Source organism: Leuresthes tenuis, unplaced genomic scaffold, assembly GCF_036924035.1.
Source record: "Leuresthes tenuis unplaced genomic scaffold, fLeuTen1.0.hap1 SCAF_6, whole genome shotgun sequence".
Taxonomy (NCBI): Eukaryota; Metazoa; Chordata; class Actinopteri; order Atheriniformes; family Atherinopsidae; genus Leuresthes; species Leuresthes tenuis.
In genome coordinates this window covers 16,591,718-16,615,984 of record NW_027325360.1, presented here as the reverse complement: position 1 = coordinate 16,615,984, position 24,267 = coordinate 16,591,718, and the positions used below count along the sequence as shown (strand labels likewise).

The 24,267-nt window shown below is 41.0% G+C and overlaps 2 protein-coding genes across 5 annotated transcripts in view; one reads left to right on the top strand and one right to left on the bottom strand.

Annotated features, from left to right (window-relative positions):
- The window catches only part of vps13a (vacuolar protein sorting 13 homolog A), a 32,259-nt gene extending 20,703 nt beyond the window's left edge, over positions 1-11,556 (top strand). The window contains exons 55-76 of one of the 3 annotated variants that reach the window (XM_072387859.1): positions 500-568; positions 1,654-1,786; positions 2,300-2,357; positions 2,633-2,804; positions 3,197-3,350; positions 3,588-3,734; positions 4,077-4,158; positions 4,274-4,343; positions 4,506-4,620; positions 4,759-4,872; positions 5,073-5,218; positions 5,333-5,414; positions 5,491-5,604; positions 5,857-5,932; positions 6,449-6,612; positions 6,842-6,887; positions 7,093-7,216; positions 7,439-7,553; positions 9,660-9,745; positions 10,567-10,690; positions 10,781-10,855; positions 10,962-11,556. In XM_072387859.1, coding sequence (XP_072243960.1) covers positions 500-568; positions 1,654-1,786; positions 2,300-2,357; positions 2,633-2,804; positions 3,197-3,350; positions 3,588-3,734; positions 4,077-4,158; positions 4,274-4,343; positions 4,506-4,620; positions 4,759-4,872; positions 5,073-5,218; positions 5,333-5,414; positions 5,491-5,604; positions 5,857-5,932; positions 6,449-6,612; positions 6,842-6,887; positions 7,093-7,216; positions 7,439-7,553; positions 9,660-9,745; positions 10,567-10,690; positions 10,781-10,855; positions 10,962-11,012 — 2,317 coding nt within the window. In that variant the 3' untranslated portion in view covers positions 11,013-11,556. Of the gene's footprint in view, positions 1-499; positions 569-1,653; positions 1,787-2,299; positions 2,358-2,632; positions 2,805-3,196; positions 3,351-3,587; positions 3,735-4,076; positions 4,159-4,273; positions 4,344-4,505; positions 4,621-4,758; positions 4,873-5,072; positions 5,219-5,332; positions 5,415-5,490; positions 5,605-5,856; positions 5,933-6,448; positions 6,613-6,841; positions 6,888-7,092; positions 7,217-7,438; positions 7,554-9,013; positions 9,349-9,659; positions 9,746-10,566; positions 10,691-10,780; positions 10,856-10,961 lie in introns of those variants that run through there. The other 2 variants (XM_072387860.1, XM_072387861.1) reach the window with 2 other exon arrangements.
- A 1,923-nt stretch (positions 11,557-13,479) lies between these two features.
- LOC140309823 (guanine nucleotide-binding protein subunit alpha-14-like) lies at positions 13,480-22,834 on the bottom strand. Of its 2 annotated transcripts, XR_011916402.1 has the most exons (8): positions 22,656-22,834; positions 16,026-16,210; positions 15,694-15,848; positions 14,971-15,099; positions 14,750-14,879; positions 14,509-14,662; positions 13,698-14,068; positions 13,480-13,599 (listed from the first exon to the last, which is right to left on the bottom strand). XR_011916402.1 is itself a non-coding variant. In XM_072387840.1 (7 exons), exons 1-7 carry the CDS (start codon positions 22,777-22,779, stop codon positions 13,878-13,880), a joined length of 1,068 nt encoding a protein of 355 aa, XP_072243941.1. In that variant the 5' UTR covers positions 22,780-22,834; the 3' UTR covers positions 13,480-13,877. The 2 variants fall into 2 exon arrangements, 1 of the variants encoding a protein (XP_072243941.1); XM_072387840.1 differs by having other exon boundaries at positions 13,480-14,068.
- Positions 22,835-24,267: the final 1,433 nt, after the last annotated feature.

The window sequence follows — 24,267 nt, the reverse complement described above, 5'->3', positions numbered from 1 at the left end:
CACAAAAAAACAACCAAGTGCAGTGCTCTGTGCCTGGTTGCCTACCAATTTATTCAGCTTGTATTGTTCTTTAAGATTAAACTGTAAATATTTCCCACTAACATGGTCCCTTTTCCCCAGTTTCTGCACAGCATTTTATTCTGTGTCTCTGGTACATTCACTCACAAATGCAGTTGCTTGTTATTTTGGACTCGTGAACACTATCACACCAACACCGTTGGGCACCTGGTGAGCGGTGTGCTGTTAACTGTCTTCTCCGCGGAAACGTTGAAAGGCTGGAGATGAAACTGCTGACCTTCCGACTGATGGATGACTGCCCTACAACCGGAGCCATGGCCATCTGATTCCAGTGTTTCTGTGTTGTCTCTTACGTCAGTCTTGTCGCAGTTTTTGCTTTTTGCTGTTTCCACTTTGCGGAGGCCTTAAACCTTTCAGTTAAGACTAACTGTGTGTGTTTTTGCTGACAGCGACTTTTGTTTGTGTCGTGTGTGTCATGCAGTGCCCTGACGGAGCCCTCATGGGTGGCTAATGAGCTGCTAGACCTCTCCTTCTCAGGGGAGGAGGAAAGGTAGAAATATACATTAAGGAGAAATTCTTCTGACACACTCTGAACTCTGAAGACCAAAGTCCTTAAGCCCCAAAGTGCCAGATCAACAAGAAAATTGCGGTAAATACGCGGGTAGATGGAACTACACAACATTACATTAGCGGTTGTGTAGAGTTTACAGTGGATAACTTGGGGAGAATTTGGGATGGAAAAAGGATCAACGAAGAGCACATTTTATTTTAGCCAATCATGACGCAGGCCAAAAGCCCTGAGGTATGAACTGGTGAAACGGTGGCTTTGAAGCAACAACCCAGTTGACATTTGAGTGCAGAGTGTGGTCAGAGAAGAGTACAGGTAGAGACATGTAGGAGAAAGCTCCCTCAGCTGGGAGTGAGTGTGGATCGTCTGTGTAATCTGCTCCTTCTTGCAAAGTGACAACAGGTCACACAATGACGCGTCACTTTGTCACACCTCAGTTATTCATGTATGAAGAACCTTTTGGCGCTGATTCAGAAATGTTAAATGTTACAGGAATAAAGTAGAAGGAGCAGGTTAGACACTTAAAGCCTTTTACGCTGTTCCTGAGATCTCTGTTCTGTGTCATCTATACTTCTAGAAATGGTACTTTTGATTGCTGGGATTCTGCCAAAGGAGTCGTGCTTTCTGCTTCCTCCAGTTGTTCTGTGATGTTGACTGTTAGATTGCTTGTTTTCCCTTGTTTTCCCATTTCTCCTTTCTTTGTTTCATTGTCTCGTGTCTCCTATATTTGATCTGAATTGAGATGACTGATCAGGGACGTATATTTAAAACCGATCTTTCTCGGAGGACATTTGGGGGCTTCGGTCGTCTTGCCAGTGTTACTGTCGTGTTTCTCTCTGAGCTGCTTGTTTACTCTCACAGACGGAGCTTTTTGGTTTGGAGTCTTGTTTGATTTTCGGTGGAGGGGCTCTCTTAAATTGTCCTCTTGTGTTACTGTTACTCCGTCTTCCTTGCTTGTCTTCTCGTTTCAAATCAGTGCCGTATTTCTATTTTTTTTTTTATTGTTTTAAGTCATGTTACTGGAATAAACGCTTGTCTTTGTCTGGATGCATCTCATTTGCATGCAGCTCTCAGAAGGAGGCAGAGCAGGAGGAGCTGGAGGCTGGGAAAGCTGTGCACTACACCTGGACTGAACCCACTGGGTCTCGAGAGCTTTGCTGGAAGTGTGGCACTTACAGTGGGAAGCTGAGCACTGAGAAGGTAGTGCACCTGAATCAGATTGTTGTCAGGGCCTGAATGATGTAGTTCATCAGTTTCTCACTTTGCACCTAAAGTTCTTACATTAGTACTGGAGCCGTTGTCACACAGGCCCTGAAAGTTAAAAGCATCGGTGCTGGTATTTTAAAGCGAGTAACAGTAAAACGGTTTAGTGAGTGAACATGGCTAACTTCACTTTGCTGCATCCATTTTTGGTTGGTGAGAACAAAGTGGTGATAATGAAAGCTGTAGCAGGTAAAGTAATATCACAGAATACTTTTGGAACACATTGAAAAGTAGTTTAGGCTAGCAGATATCGTTATTGATAATATTAGCACACATTGATACTAATATTGTTCGTTTAATTTAAAAATCTAATGTGTTCCTGGAAGTAGTCCCTGTGGAGATCCATCCATTTTCTGGAAGGATTTAAAGTATTTTGGGACGGTGTTGTGGGTTAGATACGGTTTGAGATGTGAATGGTTATCTACAGTTTGTCTCTTGTTGCCTTTTTAGGATCTCCGTGACGACATGAACAATGAGGGAAAACTTTATGTCATTTCCTTTTATGAAGGTAAAGTTGGAGAATCTTTTCATTTACAGGCTTCTTGGATTCTGAAATTTGATATTCACATGAAAAGATTTTCACATTTAGCCCCTTTTTATTTGACTTGTTTTTCCTCAGTACATGTTTGTTGCTGTTTACCAAGACTACATTTGTTTAATGGTGGATGAAAAAACTTAACAAGGTGGCATATTAATCACCCATATTGGGTCTGAGGTTGTGTTCATCCTCAATCATTTTAATAACAAATCACTGAGTTTTTTTTTGCTCTTGTTAATGCGAAGGTCTTCAGCGTGTCGTGGTGTTCACTGAGGATCGGCGGATCTATAAGCTGCTCTGTGAGAACGAGAAGGTTCAGCTGGCTGAACAGGAAATCATCCTGGCTCTGCAGAACGTGGGCGTGTCTTTGGTTAACACCACCACCGGCCAAGAGGTTTCCTTTATTGGGATCACAAGGTACTTTTATCGCTTTGTGTGTGCCAGTAAATGATAGATTACAGTTTGAATTTGCTGGGCAGATGACCGAAAACATCCCGTCATTTGACCTCGCCGTGTTTCGTTAGACTTGGGTGATGATAAGTTTGCGTATTGTAGTTATTGTGTAACTGAGAGCATCGTATGTTTACATGCTGTCTCAGCTCAGTGTCTGTGAGCAAGCGATACAGGAGGAGGAGTTGCTTCCTGTGACATGACATAAATACAGGAAATATACAGGACGGAGGTGACAAGATAAGCAGAGGATCTATTCATACCGGGGGGGGGGTGCTGTGTTAAATGTTGGTTCAACTTCCGAACTGTGAATCATGTGGTTGTGAATTTGGCACTCTTTGGTGTTTTTCTTGCCTCAGCTCTGATGTGGTGTGGGAGATGAAGCCCAAGAAGAAGAAACGATGGAAGACTCTCAGCACTAAAGAAACTGAGTTGTTGGAGGCCAGCTTCAAAGAGTACATTGAATCGGGGCCCATAGACAATGCCATCGTCGGTCTGGAGAACAACTTCCAGGTTACAGTCTAAATATTGTACATTAAATAATCAATGATACAGTCCTTTTATGTGATCACACCTTTCAGAATGGTAAAATTTAAAATGGAGAGTTTTGTATTAGCCATGAAGGGTGTATATGAAAATGAGGTAGTTAAATGATGATGATGAGGACGACTTGCCAGATTCATCACGTAGTACATGTTATCTCTTTCGGGCCTAATTGTGAAAGTTCATGGTATTTTAATTGTCTCCCAGGTGTGCTTCACACCTAACGGCATGGATATGCGGATGTTTCAGCCTTGTGACGCTCCTCTCAGGAGGCACTTCCTGCCTGGGGTGAAGGTGGAGTACAGCGTCTCACCACGACAGAGCGCCTACCGTGTCCAAATCCACCGCATACAGGTGAAATGCGGCTGTCGTGACAGCAGATTTTTCACTACATTCACTACACGGCTGTCATGGCCAAAAGCGTTCACCCTCACAGCTTTGCGGCTGTATCAAAACATGAATGAAGGGAGGGAGGTCTTAAAGGGACAGGAGCTAAAACAAAGCTTTTAAGATGGGGTGACACGAGAATCTGTTGAAATGTACAATATGAGGACAGTCGTGTTTTTCTTTTTTTTAGATATAAATGACCTGAACCTGTTCTAGTAGATAAAACTGTAAATGCGATATAAGTCTGCCAAAGGTGCTTTACTGAACACATTTAGGGTCCAACCTCCTTTTTGTCCTTAATTCCTGCAGATCCAGAATCAGCTGCCAGGAGCCATCTTCCCCTATGTTTTTTACCCTGTAAAGCTGCCAAAGTCAGTCACTATGGACTCAGGTTTGTTAACCCACCATCTGTATTGTCTTTCATTTACTGTAATGTGCCCTTATATTTCTGACATTTGTACCTTTTCTTGGTGTGTAAAACGAGTTAATTTTGATTATTCCTGTAGAACCCAAACCACTAACGGACATCTGCATCATTACCAGAGCAGCAGGACACTCGGATATCTCTCGCATTAAGTAATTCTTTTCTCACCTCCTTCCCCAAAATGCAGTTTATTGTTTCTTTGATTCTTTTTTTTATTTTCATTTTTCTCTAATAATTTTAGCCACAAACTCTGATATTGTAATGTTTTTCCACTTTTGCTCCAAAGTGCTGATTGACATGTCTGCTCGCCTCAGGTACTTCAAAGTATTGATCCAAGAGATGAGTCTAAAGCTCGATCTGGGTTTCCTGTACGCCATCCTGGACTTGTTCTCCCCTGAGAACGCCAGCATCATGACTGCAGAACAAGAGGTCGGCTCTCCTGTTTACACACACAACTACCATCCCCTTCACTTTGTTCAGAATCTGTGAATATAATGTATAAACTCGGTATGCCTTGTACCTTCATTGTACAATACACCTCTTTTGTTGCTTTTCCTGCTCTTTTAGGTGGAACTGTTTGAGAAGGACATAGAGTACATCAAGACAGAACTAAACCATGTCACAGCTGCTGATACATCTCCTATCAGCCTCTATGAGTACTTCCACATTTCCCCCATCAAGGTCTGTAAATGCAGTAATTAAATGTCTCAAGCAACCACAACACTGACTCCAATGTAAAAAAAAAACAACACATTTTAGTATGAAAATAAAAGCCAGAAAACGTATAAAAGTTGATAAAGCAACATTGATATGAAGTTTCAGGACACAGCTTCCGGCACATATTGCCTTTGGTTAGTTGAACCTGTTTTTTGTGTCTGCAGCTGCACTTGAGTTTCTCCCTGAGCACAGGAGGAGAAGACGGCCTGAAGGAGAAAAGAGACACTGAGCTCATTCCCGTCCAGTCCCTCAATCTGTTGCTGAAGAGTATCGGAGCAACTCTCACCGATGTGCAGGATGTCGTCTTCAAGTATGAATGCAAAAAAAAAAAAAAAAGGGCCCAAATAGACACACACACGCATCACATTAAAGGATTCCTTTACTTTGGACTGAGTGAATCTATGCTTCTCTTCTTTTTTTCCAGACTGGCTTTCTTTGAGCTGACTTTCCAGTTTTGTACCACTCAGCAGCTACAGTGGGAGGTCGTCAGACATTACTCCAAACAGGTGACGTTCACGTGCCTTTGTGTAATCGTGGAATACAGGCGGTGACACTTAACTCCTCTATTTCTACGTATTCCAGGCTATTAAACAGATGTATGTGCTCGTGCTGGGCCTGGACGTGCTCGGAAACCCCTTTGGGCTGATCAGAGGATTGTCGGAGGGCGTGGAGGCTTTCTTCTATGAGCCCTATAAGGTGAGAGCGTTATACAAGGATTTGATCTGTTCACAGAACACCTCTTGAATGCCGTCTGTGCAGTGAAAGTGTTATTGCTTAATGTAACACTTGAATGGACAGGAGGTGCCGTTGCTTTCCTTATTGACACGCTTTATCTTTCAGAATGTATTTGGAATCCAAAGATTGTGAGCAGCGATTGAATATTAAATATGCCGATTAGGTCATGTCTGAACCTCTTCTTCATGTGGAATTGTTGTCTGGGTCTTTCAGGGAGCCATCCAGGGCCCTGAGGAGTTTGTCGAAGGAGTGGCTCTTGGTGTAAAGGCTCTTGTTGGAGGAGCTGTTGGTAAGCACAAAGCAATGTTCATATTACAGGGGATCAGAAGGGTTGCACTGTTGCATCAGGCCTCTTTGTTTCATCAACCAAATGGGATGATTCAACTAAATGTTGTCAAATGTTTTTAGAGTGGGGTTACTCTCCTATAAATGAGGAAAGATGTTCATAAAGTCGTAGAATCTCTTGTCTTTGACTTTATCTGCTGATCCGGTCGGGTGTATTTCTACTACACAGAAATAGTTTTACTACAGAATTGGATGCCTGTAAGGTAGAAATACATTTCTTTAATATATATTTTTATAACGTTTATTTACCTCAAACGGATGACTTGAAGTATATCTGATATCTGATCCCTTGCTTTTGCTGGAACATCCAAACTTTTTCAACATCAAGTCAGATGAATCTGAGCTTAAGGAGCTCTCACTGTGACTGTGGTAAAATGCTGTTTTAGACATTTATGGAAACTGCATTATTACATGACTGTGGCATAAGAAACCGACGGGTAACCTTCTCTTTGCTGTACAGGAGGTTTAGCGGGTGCAGCCTCCAGGATTACAGGCGCCATGGCAAAGGGTGTAGCGGCAATCACCATGGATGAGGAGTTTCAGCAGAAGAGACGAGAAGATATGAACAAACAACCCAGCGGGCTGAGAGAGGGCCTGACCAGGGGTGGGAAAGGACTGGTTTCTGTGCGTAAAACAGTGATCGTTTGCACTGTATTTTTTTGTTTATTCCGCTTTGTGGTTGTTGGCAGAAAGAGTCGCTTTTCATCCAGGCGTGTGAATTAATGACAGTCACCATAATGACTCTTTAAACTAACCATGAGTGTGAGAGACGCGGCTTCACCGGGAATTCTGACGGAATGAGTAAATCGTTGGTAACTTTGATCGTTTTTTTTTTTCTGTTGTTGTGTTTTAGGGGTTTGTCAGCGGAATCACGGGGATTGTTACCAAACCTATTAAAGGTGCGTTGAGATTGACTTTCTGTAAAAAAAATGTGTTGGTGCAATTAGAAAAAAAAAAAAGCAAAAGAAAAGACAACAGTGGTGTAAAAAATCAATTCACTTTCTCTTCTGTAATCATGGATTTTGTCTGATTTCCAAAACATTAGCCTTTCTATCAAAATGTTCGATTAATTTTCTGCGAGTGTGACGGCGTGCTTTTTTGCAGGAGCCCAGAAGGAGGGGGCAGCGGGCTTCTTTAAAGGCGTCGGCAAGGGTTTGGTTGGTGCTGTGGCTCGACCAACAGGAGGCATTATCGACATGGCCAGCAGCACTTTCCAAGGGATCAAGAGGTGTGGTTATTTCTGCATGTGCCATAAGATCACGTGCATGTGGGTGTGTGTGTGTGTGTGTGTGTTTGTGTGTGTGTGTGTTTGTGTGTGTGCACGCAGTTTGCAAACAGATTTGCTGGAAAAATTCTGGATCAGTGTTGGATCCCAGTGCAATGTTGTGTGAGCATTCACAACGAATCAGTGTCTTAAAATGCATTTGTCCATTATTTCTTTTTCTTTTAGGGCTGCAGAGACCTCACAAGATGTTGAATCTCTACGTCCTCCTCGCTTCATACACGAGGACGGGGTCATCCGCCCGTACAGGGAAAGGGAAGGTGTTGGGAGTCAGATGCTTCAGGTAAAACACGAATCGGTGCATCATGTGAAGAATTATCTTCACGTTTTGTTTTTACGATCTTTTTATTATTATTTTTTTTTTTTTCAAACTTTTGTTGTTTTAACAAAAATAATGGTTTGTTGATTTATTTTACATATTTTTTTAAATACACTAAGATGTGTAAATGAAGCTCCTGCGATAAACATCCCACTTCACTCACCTGTCAGCCCTTAATTGACTTAATTGACCTTAATTGAGCAAAATGTTTACTCTTGACATTTCCAAAGTTTGACTCTTCTGACTCTTAAAGTTCAAAGAAATGCTGAGAAACCTCCTTAAAGGATGTGATGATGATGGAAGCTTGAGGCACACAAAGCATAGGAAGGATAAAGCACCTCTAGCTTACAAATTCCACTGTCTGTTATGTTGTTTAGAAATGAGTCGACACAAAGCAATGATTTTGATGGTTTAGTGTCATTAGAAAATAAGATATCATGTTAGGAATATGTATCATCATGGTGGGCTTGTGTTACATTTAACGATAGTTACACAGATATTATACTGCACTTCAGTGCTGTAATGTCTCAGTTCTGAATGATTGACTCTTGATTTCTGGGCCATAATCTAGCTGTCGAGCTGGCTGGAGTGGTTGGAAGTTTCTGCTTATGAGTCTCAGGTCAGAGCTCCATTAGTTGGCTGATAGTAAAGATCCCCTGTGCAACGTTTTCCTGAAATTTACAGACGGGTGACAAATTAAAACGCCTCGCTACGGTTTCGAGCCACAGCATCATGAGGATTCTGCAGTTCCTAATATCTCAAAGCTGCATCTGGTTTCCACAAAGACTCTCACACGTCATTCTCATTCTCCTCGAATCGTTCATTGCAACTTTAGCCTGTCTCTTACCTCATGGTCCTGAGATTTTCCCTTTAATTTGTCACCCTTCTGTTTTTCCAGCTTTAGAGGTGGTAGGTTTGGATTCGATGTCGTATGTTTATGTGCTGCAGATTAAGCCCTTTAAGCTGAATTAGAACAACTAGTGTCATTAGAGTAGGTGTCACACTGTGGGCTCATGTTTCTTTTTGGCTTCAGATGTTTTTTTTCCCCTGAATTTCACACACTTTGGAGTCAGTTGGCTCCACCTTGTTCCTCACAGAAGATGGTTCAGTTATTCCACTGAAATGTTAAGCTTTGCGCAGCTGACATGCCTTTTAAGATTTAAAAAATCTTTGGAGTGGCTGCAAGAACTTACAATACTCTTAAGATTTATTTTTCATGTCAGACAGATCACATTTAAGTAGGTTGTTGGCGGTACTAAAAGCCGACTGATGCACTTGCATTAGATTAAAAACGATGGTTTTCTCAGCCCAGTTGACCAACACTCTGAGCTTTCTCGAGCTCCTACAACATCTGAGCTGCTGTCTCAGTAGAAACAAACTCTCTCCGCTCTGACCTTCCCTCTTCTCTCTTGTCATGTCCACAGAGGCGATTGGCTTACAGTGAATGGAGTAGATCTGACTCAAAGGATGAGGATGATGAGTAAAGCAGCTAGAAGCTACCTTAGACGTGACGTAGTGTAGCGACAGAGCTTTTCTCTGTAGTCTGTTAGCGTTTCTCGTCTTATTTAGTCTCTCTGTTCACATCTGAAGGATTTAAGCAAACCAAAGCGGCACCTTTGAGGAATGCCAAATGTGTTTCTGTGTATTTTATTTTTGTCATTTGTTAACCGTTTGAAGTGTTTATTTTATTCACCTCCATCATCGTTACTTTTATTCCACTCTTCTCTGCTCCTTCTTCCTTCTTTGTCATTACTATTCCTTCATTTAAAAAAAAAATTATTCATTTTCTTTGACTGTAAATGTTGGTTTCATTCACTGCCATTTTATTCATAATAAACTATATTTGAAACTTCCACCTTCCGTTGTCTGTTTCATCCCATCTTTTTCTCCTCACATTTCATTTTTGTGCACATATTCACTCACTCGCCTCTCACAGGACTCACTGGCAGGGTTCAGCCGTTTGAAAATGTTGTTTCTTTAGGAGTTGTTGCGACATTCTGTCCTCCCTGCTTTGTTTTTTTTTAGACTTCCGTTTCGATGCGTTTTGACTTTTCAACTTTCTTCTTTCAGAAAATCGAGAATGGACGTTTCGCCAAGTATCGATACTTTGCTCATGCCAAGGTCAATGAATCCGACTTCTTTATGATCACTAAGAGGTGAGTGACCGGGACGTCTTGGGTTGATGTTTCTTTCTGATAATCACGATAGCTTCATTTGAGATGAACGTTATCTGTTCTCCGGCCAGAAACATGTAAAGAAAATGTATGAAAAAGTTAGAAATTAGGCTAAGATGACAAATCCTTTTCTTTCTTGAAGTTGAACGTTGGGACTTTAGTGCCTTCAGAAAAGATGCCTCATAAGACATCCACAACTTTCTTTTTCTATTTGTTTAGTCTAGCGACAGGAAGAATTGCTTAGTTTCCATGACCTTAAAACAGTTCACTGTGCAGGTCATCTTCATCACCCACTGCTTTGTTGTGCTCTGCAGTTCCTCTTAAATGCTCGAAAAGGGAAGTTGAAATGGGCTGTAAGATACAGTTTTGCTGCTCGATGTAACTAAAACCTACACTCGGCATGTAATGTAATATCAGTGCCCACTACATTTAATATCTGCATATTCGTCTTCAAAGAAAATATACAAATAAGCTATAAAAGCAAGGCTGATGATGTGGTAAGTGCTCTTTTACTTAAACATACCAGAAGGTGATCTGGAACGTGCTGTAACCTGCCTCGTGGTGACAGTCTACACAGTGTTTCCCAGTAAAACCACTGTGTCGGGTCTTGGTAAGGCTTTGGAATACTTTGGAACACCTCTGTGGATTTCTTTATTGCTTCAGCTGCTGGTCCAAAACCTGCCATCCCTGTTATACCGAGTTGTTGTTCCCTCTTATATAATCCATTTATCCCGTGTGCCACTTCCTGTAAATATGGAGTCTCTCCACGTAACAGCCAGTCCTTTCACCGTCTCTTTTTCCAGGGGAATATTTTTTGTGACCAAAGGCACATTTGGCCAGCTGACCTGTGAGTGGCAGTATCTGTTTGAAGAATTCACCAAGGAACCAATGATCGTAGACAGCCGCCGACTGCGCATCGAGGCCAAGGTACAAAAGCCATAACCTGCTGTGTAAAAATGCATTATAGGCTTTAAGAAATTCTCTTTTAAGCGCTGCAACTCGTCTAATATACTGCAGGAGAGGGTGAAATCAGTCTTCCATGCCAAAGAGTTTGGGAAGATCATAAACTTCAGATCTCCTGAAATTGCCAAGGTAAGCCGGTCATTTGGATGTGAAGAGCTTGGACCAGTGATGTGTTTGACCTGCGGCTGCAGTAAATGCCTCTTGCCAAACTAATTGGTTCCAACTGTATTTTCAGTGGGTTCTCGACAAATTGGAGGACGCCAGAGAGAGTTTACCCAAATACTGACTCGTCGAGAAGAGCGCGATGTGCTTAAAACACACGCACACACACTGATCGGTGTGTGTCAGTGCCTTTTTATACTGCATGCTTGTTTAGTTTCCTCACGTGAGAACAGTGCACAAATGATGCCGTATGTTGACTGTTGGTGTGTGTTGGGGGTGAAAGATTGGGTGAGTGTATCTGTACATTAATCGAAGTCTCATTGGTGGGTTTCTATATTAACTGGGCTCAGAATGCAATGAAGTCTCGCCCTATTTGCTCTGATTGCACTCATCCTTTTGCACAAATATAAGAGTTCTACTGATTTATTTAATGAAAAATGACACTGAAGTCTTGAGTTTACAGACACGTTTTTGTAATATCGGCTTGCATCCAAAATGCTGGTTAATTCTGAGGATTTTGAAAGCCTTTACGTTGCCATAGTTACTACACACATGACTACACACATGTGGTCATTCACTTAAATCAATTTCCTTGCCACTGATTATATTTTAAGTTGCACATGAGGGAAGAAATGTCACTGCAGCAGCTATAAAGTCTCTTCATTGAACACGAGTCCAAATGAACCACAATTGTTGTAGCATAATTAATGTTGGACGCTTTTGATTTTACTCGATTATTTAAAAGGGACACAAACTTCGGTTGGTGTGAGCTTCACTTTTATTATTCTCATGATTCAACGTGTGTATTTTTTGTTTTCTTTGACCTTCTTTTGAACACTTGTGCAAAATTAAGACTGTTCGGTGTGTGATTTAGAGACGCATGCTATTTTTATACTGTGCTCACGCGTTTCGATCTGCTGTGTCCTCCTCTGATATTCTGACTGTATATAACCATCCTGACGGCAGCCTGTAAGATGCAGATTGTAATTTTGTGATTTTTTTTTTTTTTTTTTTGTTTGTTTTTAGGTTTTTATACCACACATATGCAAACGTTTCAGTGGATTATACGAAAACATATTTAAAAGAAAGGAATGTCAATTATTGTCAGCTGCTGTTAACGCTGATGTCCATGTCAAAGGCTGGCTTTCGGTTTGAGCTGTGTCAAAGTTGAACATGTGTTTATTTTGCCATTCATTTTTATTCTTGTTTGGGGGGGGGGGGGACATTACTTCTCATGCTATTTTCAAAAAATAAAACGTGTGCTTCAGGGTTCAGTGTCATCTTTATTTATCTTCTGTACAAAGAAAACCTCTGGTACACACACTGTTTAACTCTTCACAAGATATAACTGGTTGTTACCACTGACCGTGGACACAGTTTTTACTCATCCTTGGACAAACATTTCGGCCCCGATCCTTTCAGCACAGCTAAAATCTCATCCCCAGAAAAGCTGAGGGGTTTTCTAAAACAATCCATGCTTGAATCCGTAAGTCGCTTAAACTTTCAACCGACTCCATATCGATTAACTCGGTTGTATTTGGAGACAATAAGCAAAATCCAGAAATTGATGACAACTGAACATTCCGTAAAGTTGGTAGTCCAGAAAACCTAAATTTATAGTAAATACAAGGAACGTTGCTCTGGAGGATGGTACAATCGGCAGAATTATTTGGTGAAAGGTGAGGGTGTCAGGATTGGGTATAAAAGGAGCATCAACCGTAGGTTTAGAATGGGTTGTTGCTCACAACTTTGTGCAAAACTGTCAGAAAATGAGTTGTGAAAAAAAAATGTGTATTCCTCAGTCCAGAATGATAAAGAATTTTACATTTTGTGAAAAGATTCAAGCAGTTCGGGGGGGGAAATCTCAGTGCATAAAGGCAGACAAGCCCTCAGCCGGCATTTAATGAGAAACCGTCGTCTGACAGCGATCATTATGGCTACATGGGCTGGGGGGTTCCTTGGAAAAGCATCTTAACTCGACACAGTCTGCCGCTGCATCTACAAAAGTAACCCGAGATGACACATTTTAGCTGTTTGTAGTAAATATAATAATATTTTTTTTTTTTTTTTTAAAAACGACTGTTGGGTTATTTCAGCAGAATAATGCCAGACCTCATTCTGCTTGACTTAACAGACACGGAGCCTTTACTTGTCTGATTTGCCCGCAGTACATATTTGTCTCATACTGAAAATGCACGGAGCATCAGACAACAATAACCACGGAACTGCCGAGTCGCTCAAATCTTGTGTTCAGCAGGATTGGACTCGGATTCCTCTGAAAAACTGTGTCTCGGGTTCTCGAACAATAAAAAAAAAAAGTGCAACAGTAAGGGAAGGAAGGTTGATGTAACAAATTATAGAATTGTTTAAATACAGTGAAGTTGATCAGTGAAAGCACTGAAAATAACTTGAACTTGTGCAGTTAAATAAAGGGTCAAACTAATTGATCAATCACATTAAAGGAATTGTTGCATTTCTGGAAATGAGGTTTTCACATCACAACGTGAGTAACACGGTTCAGTAGATGAGAAAGGATATATGCGAGTATCTTATATAAATCTTACATACATATAAATCATAAATCTTACATCTTAAATAAATTAAAGCACTCAGATCATGGTTATGTGTACTTTCAAAGTAGCTCACACAATGAGTCAGTTACCAAACTGCTTCCTGCTATTTTTCACATTGTCACTGCTACTGTAATATATCTTTTACGTATCTGGATATCTGATTCCAGCAAACACTAGAATGACAACTACATCTATACAAAGTTACATTTTAAACACGGTAACCTACACAATCAGACGTTTGCTTTGGACTCGCCTTAACTGCATCTGTTCTGGCACGTCACAACCTACTGGTATAAATAGAGAATATTCTTTATCTGACGGCATTCAAGGTTTTTGCCAAATATTGCTACTAACTACGTTGCACTTGTGTGCTCGTCTTTCTACCCCTTTTCTTCTTCTTTCGTTTCTTTCTTTTTTCACACCAGGTTGAAGTCCTTGAGGTTGGCTGTGAGGATGGTGTCTTTGACGGCCACAAAAACAAAGCGGATGTTTTCCGTGTCTGTGGCGCAGGTGAAGTGAGCGTACAGCTTCTTGTCCTTGTTTGGGTTTTGTTCTTGGTACATTTTAAGGATGAATTCTTGAGCTGCTGTTTGATCCTGTTGAGGTCCTGCAATTCAGGATGAATATTACGTCACTGTGTTGTTGGTTTTTTTTTTAATCAATTTCAACATACAAATGATTTGTATTTGTTAAAGACAAATTCTACAGATTTACATTTTGATGGTCCTGCAGAAGGAATGTTTTCAGAAAAACCTGTTCCTCCACAACACATTGGAGGTTTACTTTACTCATTAACTTCCTCTTTAGATTCAAATTAGCAAACCCAAATTTCCTTGGTGGAATACTTGAAGAGTTTAAACACTCATTGCTGGGATTGCAGTCCTGGAACACAAACATTTCTTGCACCACGAGCAGCACCATTCGTCTATATCTCATGACCAAAATGCAAGTTTAATTAAAGCGTTCACATTCAAATGTACCCATTAGAGTAAACCTGCCAAAATATGCTGATCACAGAATTAAGGAGGGGTATTCACACAAACTAACCTGTGAATTCTGGAAAGTAAGTGGCTACGTGAGAGTACATAATCTTCTCCTTGAGGATGTCGGTCTTGTTGAGGAAAAGTATGACAGAGGACTTCTCAAACCAGGGGTAGGTGATGATGGTTTTGAACAGGGCTTTGCTCTCCTCCATTCGGTTCTAAGACAGATTCGCAGCACAGAAAGAGGCGACGTTTTAGGCGACCGCTTCTCAAGCTGGATCACGACTACCGAGTCGGATGCTCACCTCATTGTCGCACTCGGCCAGGACCTGGTCGTACTCGCTGAGCGCCACCAGGAAGATGATGGAGGTGACATTCTCGAAGCAGTGGATCCACTTCCTCCTCTCTGACCTCTGGCCCCCCACATCCACCATCCTGCCATGAAAACGGCCACAAGAATGAGGACAACGGGATGTCCGAGGCTGACGTATTGAAGCCTTTACAGTGTCTCGGGGTTGCATCTCACCTGAAAATGACATTCTCCATGTCAAAGGGGTACTCGATGATACCTGTGGTTGGTACTCGGACTCTGAGAATGTCCTGAAGGTCGGGTAAATAAGAAGGCTCCGCAATCCGATCTAGGTCAGTGAGATAGCTGAAATTATGAGCAAATTTGTATATTTTTAGTCCTGTAAAACTCAAAGTTTCAAAGAAGATTTGCAGGCTGACCTACATACAAATATACAAATGACTTTCCTATAAAACTTCAAAGGCAGACAAAGACACCCACTGACTACTGAATACTTTTGTACTTAGTAAATACTTTGAGAAGAGCCAAAGTTGCTAAAAGAGAGGTTGCAGTTTGACAACAGAGTCAGAACAGGTCTTAGCTCTGTTTTTGAATATGAAAGAATATTGATTTACAGCACTTGTGTGCAGCTCTTTGCTGTATAAGATTAGATGGCATTGATATCACATCTGTGACTGTGGGGCAAAATACAGACTTTTAAAGTCAGTACAAATCATAAAGTAATAGCTCTAATGTTGTGGAGGCACAACTACGCTGCATTTCATTTTGCATTTTCAAAAATTTTTAGCTTGATCATCATTTTTTTTAATTGTCATTTTCTGTTCCACTATGTATCTACTTATCTGTATGGTCAGAGAGGAGCTCCCTGTAGTATCTGCGACAACAAAACTGGAGAGAGTCCTTAGTTGTGTAATATGAAAGTGACGTCTTTACGCTCACTATTTAGTGGAGTCGGACAGCTGGTACTCTCTGCGCCGGTCGTAGCACGCCTGTATTCCTGCATCTTTCCACAGATTCCCGATAGCCTCTGCAAGGCTTTTGTCAAAATCCTCCACCTTATCCACTTCCACCTCCAGGACTGAGTCTGCATGGCTCTGTGGACGCATACCGACACGAGGACAGAGAATTACAGCATTTTAGCTCATCCCTCGAGTCCCCAACATCAGAAAGAGGGAGAAAGTTTCCTCTATTGAACATAATTAAGAAATCTTAACTGCAAGAAAATGTAACAACGTTGCTTTTATTAAAGCAAACCCAGTTGGACTTTGTACCTGGTTCTGGGCATCAGAGTATGATATACCAAGTGGCCCCATGGCTCGGACCATAGCCTGCATTGATGTGTAGATGTTCTGGTAGACCAGCTTAGCATAGCTCCTCTTGTCCTCATCTGAGTATCCTCCTCCATGGATGATCCTCATTTGTTTGATAAAGGTGCTCTTTCCGCTCTCACCAGTGCCTGGAAAACATGGCGACGGTAACGTCAACAGCATCTTTTAATATTGGCCAAACTCTGGGAATAATTACACCTCAGCATGCCGAAGGGAAATTTGGTTAACTTCTGTGTCATGGACCAGTTCATCCTCAGGAGCAGAACCTTCATTTACATCTCTGTTAAAACACGGATTATCATCGGTCAAGAGACGCAACCCTCTGCACTCATGATACTAAGTTATTGTGTGGGGACTTTTGGCCGAACAAACACTGTTTTAAGCCAGTAAATTCCAACTATTTACTGGAATTGGTTAATTGACTACAATGATTAACACCGAGGGGTGCAAATTCGCTTAGAATTATTCTGAATTGCAGTGAAACACTGAAGTAAATCCACCTTATGTTTATTTTTTGGGGGATAAAAAAAATGCATTTTGGTAGAGTTTACGGCTGAAACAGGATCATGACGACATAATGCTTTTTGTAAAATGTCCGACAAAGTTTGGAAAATACAGTGGTTTCATCGTCAACAATTTTATTGCATTTCAAAAACCTGTTGCATTTTTCCTGTAAAATTTCTTCGCAGTAAAAGTGCATCATAACTGTGGCTGTGGGGTAAATCTAGTGGAGTTCAGAATACAGTATTTCCATCTGAAATACAGGGGAGTGGAAGTATAAGCTAGTGTAAAATGTAAATACTCTGTAAAGTTTGTAAAGTATCTCAAATGTGTTGTTGAACGTGGAGCTAGACTTTAAACTACATATAGCGTGTAAAATGAAAGTTGCCCTGAAGCTTTATTAAAATATCTATCTGTCTGTCTCTGTACAGCTTGTTACCAAATGCCAAGATACAGTAAATAAACAGCAAACTTGCCAACTTGTTAATGCAAAGACACCAAGGCAAACTGAACTATTTGAATGTAGATTTGACTGCCAAAGAGACACCTGCATGTTCATTTTTGGGTACAGGAAGTGAGAACACACTTGTTTTGGTTTAAATCTCGAGTAGAAGAAGCTTCTGGATTTCATTAATCTTCTAACATGAGACAGTTTCACGTTAAGTTAGTTGGGAGAAGCAGCCACACTCACACTCACTCACATTAACTCACTCTATATGACATCGGTTTCACTTGACCTTTTTAGTTTTAAGTTCTCTTCGTCAACTTGTTGGCTGGTATTCCGTACATCTGATCAAATCAAGGCTTCTTGTGGCGAAAAACTGATGCAAGTACAATAGTTTTTTTTGTAAATTTGCTTCAGTCTCATTAGGTTTCCATGTATGAAACCAACAAATGTCAAGTACACACACACAGTCACACACAGTCTGTATCTAGATTTTCTTTATTAAGACCAAATAATGCCAAAAATATTTGTTGAACAAATGTATGTTTTGAGGAAGCTGCTGTGATCGTGGGTGAGGGGTTGTACCATGAGTCTCTATGTATACACTTGTGTCCCTGCCTCTCAGCTGTGATCTGTCTTAGTGCTGCTCGCAGTTTTCTGGAGTCTCTGACTGCTTTGCATGGCATCGTGAAAACTCAGGCGTTTACATCTTCACAAACAAGGTTTAAGCAAATTGTTCCCATTTGAATATACCTTGTTTACAAGTCAAGTTTCTTGGAGATGAGGTGGGGTGGGGCAAGAAATGCAGGGGAACCGTGAGATGAGGGAAATCGGGATCCTGCACCTCTGCTGTGCTGTATTTCAGTGAGAGAGTCAGTCTTTAATTAGCCCTGTTCTCACTGTCTGCAAATATCATTTATCAATCTCAAAATATGAAACCCGGTGAAACATCTCACAACTAACTGAGTTCATCGGCAGCAGGTGAGTAAAATGCTGTGTCAGTTCAATCAAGTTCTATTTCATACTTTGATTTTAGTGTCACATCACAGCAAATGTCATTACAAGACACTTGAAATGCAGTTCAGTTCAAGCCATTTTGTAATCCGATCAAAAACAATCAAAACGGATATGATTCTTAATCAACTTATTAACACAAAATGAACTAAATTTGTTATGACATCCAGAAATGCAATTTATCACATGGAACGAAACCTCTCCCCCTTTTTTTTTTTCCAGACTTCCTCTTATTCAGGATGACAGTGGGCTGGAGCCCATTCTCGCTGTCACAGAGCAAGAGGCGAGGTACATCCTGGACATGTCACCAGGTCATCACACAGCTAACACACACAGATGAACAATCCTGCACACTCACAGCTAAAGACCATTTAGAATCAGTTCTCTCTCTCTCTCCAATTAACCTAACATGCAAGATTTTGATGGAGGAAGGCAGAGAAAACTGATGCTACCAAGGTAATACCTCTACACAGAAAGGCCCCAGCAAAGATTACAACCAGGAACCAACCACCACAACACTAGTGCTGCCAGAAAGAAATCCAGCATTTGTGATAGCTCGGCAGTGCACTAGTTCACTGGTAACTTACACATCTGTGAAGGCACCATTAATGCTGCACAATGACTACAGGTCCATGAGTGACTAATGCTGCCACCAAGATGACTTCTTTTTCAGGGAACGTTTTGTCTATTTCAGCGAGACAAAGCCAAACCACATTCTGCATGAACTACTACAGAAAGGCTCTGTTGTATAATAATTCCAGGTGCAAAACCGGTTCCAGACCTGTCACCTGCAGAACGTATTTGATGCAATATGAACTCAAAAATACAACGAAGGAACTCATGAGCAGCTGGAATCCCATGAACCAAAAGTGTCAAAACATTTTAATTTTTTTTCCGTTTGTCAATCATTCTAAAGTTTAAAAAAAAGCAGGTTTATTTTTTTTGTACTACTTTATTTTGATCTGACATTTTAATCAAATCATTTACAAATAACTGCATTTAGTTTTTCACTTGGAGCATACACAACTTTTTTCCCCACTAAACTTTTCCCCGACCTTTGACTGGAGGCAGAGTGTACTGATCAAACTCATGTTGAGCGCAGCTTGAACCAGAAACTGGAATCTGTTGCACTTTTTCTATTGGCTCCAAAATCAAACGATTAGTCTTTTTTTAAATAGATCCATGTTGTTCATTTGTATCGAAACAAAACGGATCATAATTTATCATTTTTCTACAAATTTACTTAAGTTATTCTGAAGTTTTTACCCAACAAATGAGTAGAATTGAGTGATACTCAATTATAAAACTACAAAGAAAGAAGTGAAATGCTTCAGCTGTCCACTGATTTCACTTAGTAAATGCGTCTCTTATTGATAACTCTTGACCTGGCGCTCGCGAACTACATTATGGGATGCATGGGATCTGTTGTTTTTGGTGTTGGAGCCGTATAAGGGACACATCCTGACCTCAGTCAAATTACCCTTGATCTTCCCTCAGCGTCTTCCACCCTCATCAAAGTACAACATGAAATCAGTGGAGTTGTTGGGACTAGTCAAAGTGCAATAATTAGTTTATGATGCATACTGACGGTTTGTGGAAGTGTCTGCTAACATGTTTATGTGGCCACTCCTGTGTCTTTGTGCATATACCTGTGTGTGGGGGGGTAGCGTTTACTATTTCCTTGTGGGCAATAACACACGTGCAGATATGACCACAAACACAGCCTCACAACCGTATACGTCCGCTTGAGAAGAGAGGGTGGGGCAATGTAATGTGGCGCCGTCTGTGTGAATGGATTTGGTGATAGTGTCAGAGAGTTGAGAGCTACAGCTACGAGCACCTGTCACCTGTGTTAGTAGAACTGAAACTTGCTTGTCAGGTGGGACCTCACAGGCAAATCCAGGATGCAAAAAGAAGAAGTCACTTCAACAAATTGATTTTCTACAGTATGAGCTGTGTTTCAGTCATCTTTACTTCATTTACATAGATACCTCTGAAATAATGCGAGTTGCCAGTGACCTCTTGACACAACTGAAAAAACCCACAGATGAACACGCTTGTTTCTGCTTTTACTCAATTTTGCATCTCAGTTCTGCTGGAATGAAGTTCCGTCTGGTTGCTTTAAATCTTTAGCATTGAGCTTGTCCTGATAGTTGTTGTTATTTCGACGAGCCTCTGTGCAATTATTTCGAGACTCAGTTTAGTTGTTTTTAGGCATATTGTGCCTCTTTGTAGTGTCTCTTTCTAAAGTACTGACTGAGTTAAAGAAATATTAACAATCACTTTAACAAAGATATTAAACCAGGGCCCCCCTGCATTCTTTGAGCCCCAGTTTAAAACATTAAATATACATTTTAACCACTGTAAAAACTCAAAACTAGAGTAGTTATTTACAAGAAAAGGATTCATTTTTGCAAAGAGCAACATAGAAAAAAATCTCTGTCCTATTTGTTAGTTTCCCCTTCGTCATCCTATTTTACCAAATCTGATGATCTTTAGTGTAATACAGCAAGTCGAAGACAAGCAAAGGATGGAGGGGTGAACTTGTAACAAAGCTGTTCATTTCTTTTTTAAATGTTTAGTTTAATAGCTTGTAATACTGTCTTTTTTCATGTTTTGCATGCTTCACTTTTACAAGCTCCATTCGAGCTGAATCCAACAAAAACCTTGGTGTCCTGCAGCTTTACAGGGAGTAAGGCCAATGAAAAACGTCAAAATGTGAACGTGCTTGTTTTTTCTTTCTGCTTCACTCCACTCAGGCTCTCTGTAGGCCTGCCGTACAGCGACTGATCTTATTGAACACCACTGAGAAATGGGAGTCACTGAGTCTTACCAACAAGGTTCAGTCCTAGTGCTGAATATTACAGATTACTCAGTATCTGCTTGTAATCATTTATCATCCGTGTCATCTAATCGCTTGTGTTACTTTGTGTTACCTGCAAAATTTGACATAGCTTCAATGTTCTGGGTGTGCCTCGAAAAGCAAGTCGAAGACAAGCAAAGGATGGAGGGGTGAACTTGACATGGAACATAAGTTTACAAAACGACATGTCAGACTCAAGGATAAGATACGGCTCATAGATACTCTACTGTATTGTTTGGACTTCATTCAATGCGTGTTCAGTTTGTGAAAAAAACGCTCTTCTCTTTGTCAAAATTTGACTTTTGAGTTCCTCTTTTAAAAATGTCATCTAATTGTGACCTCTGACCTGCTCTTTTCTCTGGAAAGATGTTACACCTTTTCCTGTTCGCACAGCTTCTGTTTGGCCACTTCACCAGCTTTCCTTTGTCTTTCACTCTATATTTCCTCGGCTTTTACTGTCTCTCTGGAATCCTGTGCAGCGCAGCAGTGATGCAGCGCTGCTACAAGTGTCACCTCTTTCAGACCTTCTTTGTCTCTGAGTCGGTCAACGACAGGGAGCCGACAGAGGGAGAACACTAAAAAGGTTACCGAGGATTAAATGTTAATTTTGGTTTAGCCGTAATGGGCTGTACTCTGTTTTGATAGAAACGTCTTTGTAAGCAAACACTGGTTGCAAACTTGTGACTCATGTTCAGCTCTGTGGTGCGTTTGCATGTTTTTGCATGAGGCGCGTCCGCATCAGCTAATTATGGCTTTCAAACACACCACTGACCGAGGCGCTCCCACGCAACTACAGTAAAACGGGTCGTTGCCAGATATAAGTTCTTCAAATGCACTTGAAACACCCTGTTGTCTCTTTGAAAGTGAACACCAGCTGCTTCCAACGCGTCCACAAGAGCATACACGATATGTTTTAAGACATGGGTACTTGAGAAAGTCTATGAATGAAACGAGGAAGAGGGATGCGTGCCCTTCACTGTGGACTGAACAAAAATCGTGTGAATGTTAACGTGATCACCTCCCGATTCGGGCCCTCGAAAACGCAGAATCCCACAATGGTTATACAGAATCACTGTAAATAGCTTGCATATTGACAGTTCATTCCACCAACGTCAAGGAATATATCTGTTCACCGTGCGTAAAATCCATCTCGCAGCTGCGCGCAAACCTAAAGTTCTGAGAAAGCCAGCGCGCGACACCTCGATATGAGGCATCAATGTAAGAAGTGACACTATCAGTAATGCACACTAACCATGACGTGAATCATTGATACACTATCACACCTGTGAACCAATCGAATATCTTAAAATACACAACTTGTCAAATACACCACCCTGAAATGAAGCGTTAGGGCTTTATTTAGCTACATTAAATATTCTGTTTTAATTACACACAATTTTCGGCATTCGCTCCCTCTTGAAAACTGCCATCCTAGGTAGTGGGAGGCAGTGGAAAATTCCAAGTTTTGATATTTGTCGCTCCCTCCAGGATTTTTTCAAATAAATGCTCTCGTCAAATGACGAGAAATAATGATTCATTCAATGGAAATTTGATTTTTAACAATTTGAATGTTTTTCAAGGCTTTTTTTTAAAACAAAACGCATAGTTGAAACAAATTATATTTGATGAACCTTATTATTAAGACCAAACCCAGGAGAATGCTAATTTATCCCAGTGTTACCGACAAGTATTTACTTATTCTGGGGCAAGAGCCACCAGGCAGGTTAGTTTCCTGCTCTGTGATGCTCACCTAACAGCAGCAGCTTCAGCTCCCTGCGGGAGTCCTTCTTGTCTCTCCTCAGCTGCTCCTCGATCGCGTCGTTGATCCTCTTGGTCTCCCTGTCCTCCGCCGACGTACAACACCCACCCATCATCTAAACTTACCAGCTTGCCGAGCAAAGACCCCGCCGCAGACAAAGAGAAAACGTTTTTGAAGTCTTTAAAGAGGGAAACAAAACGACAGCTCAGCACCTCACAGTTTCATTGGGGAAGGACGCAGAGCATCTCCAGAACATATCCCTTATCTTCCTCAAAGTCAGAAAAAGCAGGGCAATGATTCAGATCAGCAGGTGGGACTAGATAAAAAAAATTAATTTAGGTACTCAGCAACTAAAAGAAAGAATACTTCTCTTAAAGGAGCTCTCTCATTCAGGAGACTTTAAGGCAAAGTGCGCCGGTTAGTCTGAACCCGAAATGCACTTGTTGAACTTTTTCCTGGGCAGTCGGGAGGGCGTGGCACAGGCTACAACTAGAGGAGGATAAAATGGAAAGTCGGCCTTCAGAGTGTGTAGGCTGTTCACATCCCAACCTGTGCCACCAATAACTGAAAGCTGAGGTTGGAGTGTTAAAGCAGGACGTCTGGTGCGTCCAGCTGCATAAAGCCATTAGAAACGCATCAAAAGAAGAAAAGGAGGGCAAACACACTTCATTGCTCCACGGTATTCATGGACAGCGTGGATGTGAAGTTTGGCATACTTCGGTTCTTCTTCTAACAGCCGCTAGGGGTCAGAAGGGCCAACTGTGAGAAAAAGGAGATCTGAGATGCACCCTTGACTCATGAGAAACTTTGAGTCCTTTGCACTTGAGGAAAGACTTTTTCAGCAGAATGACTGTGAGGTTTTCGCGGCACTGAGTCTTGCAAGGGCAAGTAATAATGTCACAGCATTATAATGAAACTGAGACGATAATATAAAGTTAAATGAGCTTGAGTTGTGCAGGTAAGTGCTCACAATCTTCATAAAACTCAAAAGAAAATGTGTAATTTACTTTAAAAAGGAACTATCTTCTCAAGTGTTAAACTCCAGTTTAGTTTCTAATTTCCTTCCACAGCCAGTATTCTTCAGTACAGATAGTGCTCAAAGGGAAGCTGTTGGCTGCTGTATTCACACCAGCCTCAGTTTTTGGGTGGAGGTCCATCAGCTCCTATTCAAAACCAAGACTGTGGATAGTGATGGTTTTCTTCCTTGTGATTTCTAGAACTTTCTGTGAGTCGCTGTCTCGGTTTTTAATTTAAAGAAAGCTGCCTGACGTTTTCAGAGAGATTTGTAGAGAAGGCCCACAGCTCTTTCTAATTTGCCACCATTAAATTTCTGGTCTCTTTTTTGTCTTTGAGTGGTTTCTTCTGCATGAACAAAACAGAAAAAAACAACTAATATCCTAAATTAAAGCTTAATCTTGTGTGTCTCTTGATAATATCTCTTAGCAAGAGTTACTTTTCTAAAATAAACAGACGCCTTTTACCTTTACCTAGACTTTCAGGACCTGTGGCGGTTTGCAATGCAAATGCAATATGTAATGGGTGTAGGAAAGCTCTGTGCTTTGATCTAAACTAAAGCTGTGAGTAAAAGAGTGTAGAAATGACA

What these genes read in the sequence shown, in the direction of transcription:
- LOC140309823 (XM_072387840.1), bottom strand. Translation starts at nt 22,779, where the DNA reads ATGATGGGTGGGTGTTGTACGTCGGCGGAGGACAGGGAGACCAAGAGG. An exon ending in GCTGAAGCTGCTGCTGTTAG is followed by an intron (nt 16,211 to 22,655) that starts GTGAGCATCACA and finishes CATGTTTTCCAG; the next exon opens with GCACTGGTGAGAGCGGAAAG. An exon ending in CTGTCCGACTCCACTAAATA is followed by an intron (nt 15,100 to 15,693) that starts GTGAGCGTAAAG and finishes TCATAATTTCAG; the next exon opens with CTATCTCACTGACCTAGATC.